At 39.2% G+C, this 5000-nt stretch overlaps 1 protein-coding gene across 2 annotated transcripts in view; it reads left to right on the top strand.

Moving 5' to 3' along the window:
• LOC137973281 (transient receptor potential cation channel subfamily A member 1-like) overlaps positions 1-5000 on the top strand; it is a 40014-nt gene that overhangs the window by 31187 nt on the left and 3827 nt on the right. For both annotated transcript variants that reach the window (XM_068820061.1, XM_068820062.1), the window contains exons 27-30: positions 74-247; positions 907-975; positions 1607-1717; positions 4259-4374. In XM_068820061.1, coding sequence (XP_068676162.1) covers positions 74-247; positions 907-975; positions 1607-1717; positions 4259-4374 — 470 coding nt within the window. The remainder of the gene's footprint in view (positions 1-73; positions 248-906; positions 976-1606; positions 1718-4258; positions 4375-5000) is intronic.

Raw genomic sequence — 5000 nt, 5'->3', positions numbered from 1 at the left:
GCTGGGTCCGCAATAGATGAAATAGATTAAATGTGAACATAACCAATGATTTTTTTCTTTTATTTTACCATAGGAACCTTTTAACCAGTTTGGTACATCAATGATGACCATGTTTGTGATGACAATGGGAGAACTCAACTACCACGATTCCTTCGTACCCTGGGAAGATCTTCCATTTCCTGCACTGACCAATATTCTGTTCGTCGTCCTGGTTCTTGGAATGCCTATTATCGTGATGAATATGCTGGTAAGGCCGAAATAGTTGAGATTTTTCTTTAAATGGGTCAGAAATGTTTGCGCTGCAGTACTTTCAATTTCTCAGGAACGGCGGTGCCGGGGGGTGCTGGGGGAATTTAGCCCCCCCCCCCCCCCCACCCAATTTCAAGCAGGAAATAAAACTTTAAAAATAAATAAATGAAGAATAATTAAGTACCAGTAACCCATAAAACAAAAAAAAAAATGAAAACTAACAGAAGGAAAAACAAAAGAAAATGAGCAAAGCATTAAGACAAACATATTTAAGGCTAAGATATATGTATCAAGTAGCAAATAAGAATTACAACATCTGTCATTTTACGGTTGATCCAAGTTTATTTTTTGATATCTCGTCGAGAATGCTGAAGTTAGCATTTCCGAGCTTCAAGATTTAAAAATTTTTTGGCGGAGAAATCCCCCAAAACCCCGTACAAGTTAGTGTCTCCGGCACCTGCTTGTTAGAACCCCCCCCCCCCCCCCCCCCAAATCGGGCGTCATTATCTGACCCATCCGTCTCAAGCTTCACTTACACAGGCGCGCTCAAAATGTACCTAACGCTCTAAACGTTAGCTTTCGAATTTCAATTTACTATATCATCTGACGTGATAAACCTATTTCTCGGCAACTCAGAATTTATTCATACACTGTTAGGTTGGTCTGGCCGTTGGAGACATTGACAAAATTCAGCGGAATGCGTTGATGGATCGCTACGTTCAACAAGTAAGAAAGTCATGTGTTCTAAAACGTTCTGTTTTCTTGAAGACTACTAACATAACCATAAGCAAGGCTCTTCAAGAGGCAATTTCCCTCATTGCAAACACGTGTCGGTTCATTCTGTATTATTAATCTCAACGTCGTTGCTCACAAAGAAACATCCACAAAGAGCTGAGGGTACACATGATTTATGATCATTTCAAAGACGTAAATGAAAATATATCAGCATAGTGGAGTAATACTTATTATGCAAGGACTTGTTAGCTGCTGGTTTCAGCACTGTATATCACTTAGACAAGGAGAATTTAATCCGTAACTACTACTTCAATTCAAACACGATGCCAAGTAGGATCGAAATATCTTAGAGGGAGCAGGTTTGGCGCAGTTCCAAACATGCTGTCATATGCATGTGTGGGTTGAGTTTGTTAGTTCTCTACTGTGCCCTGAGAGAATTTTCTCCGGGTACTCTTAAGGTTTTCCCTCTCATCAAAAAGCAACCTACGATGGGATATGCTATGATTTGATTTCTGTACAGCGGTGTACCCAACTAGTGCCCTAGAGCTAAATACACGTCACACTAAAACAAAGTTCACTATTATTCATACCATGCACTGTAATTTTATCATTTAAATTCCAGGTCCGGCTGCTGGTAGAAATTGAAAACTCTCTTCCTAAGTTTATTTTGGAGAAGGTGCAAGTTTATGACCACACGGAGTTTCCCAATTCTCCCAGGACTCTAAAACAAGCAGTCAGTAGCTACTATTTTGTTTCTTTTTGTGTGTTCTTTGTGTGTTCTTCTTGTCCACGCATATTTCCGTTCAGTTAAATTTCGCTTTTATATCTCAAAGTGAACTTACCCTGTAAGCTAAGGCACAATCGTTCAAATGCAAAAGTAAACCAAATAAATAACCTTCAGAGATCCTTCACAAAAGAGAAAAATTTGAACAGAAAGAAAATGGTTAATTATGTAACGAGGTTTACTGAATTGGGAATAAACGCCAACAACTTTATAATGCCCTAGAATAATGCCCTAGCGCTTAGCTGCTCTTAGCCAATCAGAGCGAGAGTTATATCGGCCAGAAACACTAGCCATGTAATAATAAACACTTAATAACTGGTCCCTCAGGAAACAGTTCATTTTGTTTCCCTCGACTGCGCCACGGGGAAACATCGGGAAACAAAATGAACTGTTTCCCTCGGGAACAGTCATAAAGTGTTTATTGTTGCACCTGGGAGCAACTACAGATTACAGGGAGAAGCAGTATACACCTTTTTCCAAAATGGCCGCCATTTTAGTATTCTTTTGTTTCCATGCAAATTGGCCCTTATGGCCTCGTTCAAGGTTAAATATTCTTTTGAATTTTACGTTTGAAAGCGAGGCCATAAGGGCCAATTTGCATGGAAACAAAAGAATACTAAAATGGCATTATTCTAGGGCATCATTATTAGGTGTATCACTAAAGTGGTTCCGTGGCTCAGAAGTAAAAGTCAATACGCGAGTCTATACTGGAGCCCAAGTGGGCCATAAGTGCAGCAGAAACTCAAGTCAACTTGAGACTTTCTTGTGGCCTTATATTATGGTGTACAAAAATTTGGTTTTATCAACGGAGTTGATAACGTAAATTGGCCACCGTACAGAGATTCTAAATGGTGTGTTGATCTTCTCAAGTACAGTATGGTGTCCGTGGTCCGCAAGAAAAAAGGATAATCTTCAATATCTTACCTGAATCAAAACGCCATGAAATGAAATTTTCCATGAATATAGCTTTTTCGTTTCTTGCGATAATATTAAATTAGCAAGCTCCAAAATGAAATATTTCTCTTGTAATTTGAAAAAAGGCGAACATAATCGCGAGCCCTTTGTCCGCGAATTTGGTCCTTAGTCCGCGAATCATGTGAGCAGCCACCCCCCCCCCCCCCCAAAAAAAAAAATATATATATTAAAAACCCTGTGAATCCTGGCAATTTCTGTACGAACATGAATAATTATTTATTCTTTATTACCCTTGATATGTCTCAGCTACCGTCGTATTCGATGTCATTGTGAATATAGCCTAACCTTATCTGACCGTCTCCACAAGCTCCTTTACGTTATAAGACCCTATAGGGATTCTAGACATACAAAAGAAGGTAACCCGTTCGTAAACATGTACAAAGAATATTTTGAAAATATTCAGTTAAAGCAAAGACCTTTTTCATTTATCGAAGGTTGTCTTTATCTGCTTTGCGAGATTTCAGTTCTCTGGGGTCATAAGTAGTATAAGTCGCGGACCAAGGATCCCTATACGAATATTGTTGATATTTTTCAAGAGTCGAGAAAACAAAAGTTTAAAACTCTGCAGCAAATTTGTTTCCAACCGCAGAAATTAGTTTATCTGTAACTCTGTTCTGCAAAAAGACACGTGTTCCACGTTTTATCTTTACATAAGCCAAGTAAACATGACCATGTAAGTTAAAGGAGCCGCAAAAGTAGAGACTTTCTAGAAAGACAAATTAACACACCTGTCAACAAACTTGAATTTCGCACAATCACCGATTGCAGGCAAGCCGAAATTTTGTCATGTGAAAGAAGAACAATCAAGAAATTATCGGACACATTTGATTTTGGTGGTACTTTACTTAACGAGGAAATATAACATTATGTTCGGAAAGGTCGCGGACCAAGGACACCATACTGTACGCGTTCGAGGAGTATTTAACAATTATTCCTCGAGCCCGAATGGGCTCTGAGTCAATACTGAGCCCATGAGGTCGAAGGCCGAATGGGCTATTGACTCAGAGGCCATGAGGGCGAGAGAAATAATTGTTTTAGTAAAATCCAACTAGTTGGTCAAAAAAATATCGAGACAAAACATCTTTCGCTAGTTAAAGCTAGACTTGAATTGTTGTTTTGGTTTTCAAAGCCGGCGCTTTTCGCTACTAGTGGGCTATAACAAATAGCCTACTAGTAGCTCAACCAATCAGAACGCAGCATTGATAATAGACCACTAGTTGGATTTTACTAAAAAATAAGACTTCAGGTTACAAAGTAAGGTACTTCAACTAAAACTAGCCTCGTTCCCATTCAAAGTAGAACTTGGGCATACTTTAAAGCCTTCCTACGTCCCATTTATGATCCCGCCTAATGTTTAATTAAGGACTAGTAGGGTATATCTTCTAGTGGCTCTGCGGCTCTTCAGTTGAGTCCAGTGAACCACCGAGCCACTCAGGTAATATTTGTTTTATTTGACTACCGAACCGCCGAGCCACCGAAGACGTCCGACAGTAATTAGCTCTTTTTCTGCCTTAGATCGTAGACAGCTTCGTTCGCTTTGATAAACCCATGGTGGAAGATGAGGGAGCACTTGAAGAGATAACACCCGAAATGGCGAATGCCTTGACACGAATACAGCAACAAGATATTAAGTAAGTGTTCAAAACGATCTCAGTATTTGACTCATCTAAGACCGTCAAATCACCACCGGTTTCAACATCAATTTGAACCGTAAATTTCAGTTTCTATAAAGGTACTGATATATATATCTGAAGATTGAAGACATAAGACAATTTTTATTTCTGTGACTCTGGAAAAAGTCTGTCGAAAAGTCTGTCTGATGATCGATCTGATGTCTGATGATATATATATATATATATAATATTGCGGAGAATTGTTCACTAGCGGAAAGCCTTGTGTGAAGACATTTATTTAACGATGGTGACTCGGTGATACTCGGAAAAAATCCCATTGCACATTCGACAAATTAGTTCCCATTTGGCCAATTTCCGCTTACGAGGGGTGTTTAGCTAGTGAATTGAATGATCTGCAATTGGCATATAATAAACAATTAAAATAACCCAGATTGAGAAAACAGTGTCATACTGAGCAACCAAATGTTGTGATCAGGCGTTATTTCCTTAACAGCCCTCTCTAAGGAAAAGAACGTTTGATCGCAGGTTAACGAAATTTTGACGATATTGGCTTCCGTCACCGTTGATAACAGGGTTCGTGCTACTCCGTGAAGTCCTTGAAAAGCCCTGGAACTTAATTTTGG

This window comes from Montipora foliosa, chromosome 10 (assembly GCF_036669935.1).
Source record: "Montipora foliosa isolate CH-2021 chromosome 10, ASM3666993v2, whole genome shotgun sequence".
NCBI classification, from domain to species: Eukaryota; Metazoa; Cnidaria; class Anthozoa; order Scleractinia; family Acroporidae; genus Montipora; species Montipora foliosa.
This window is presented reverse-complemented; position numbering and strand designations above follow the sequence as displayed.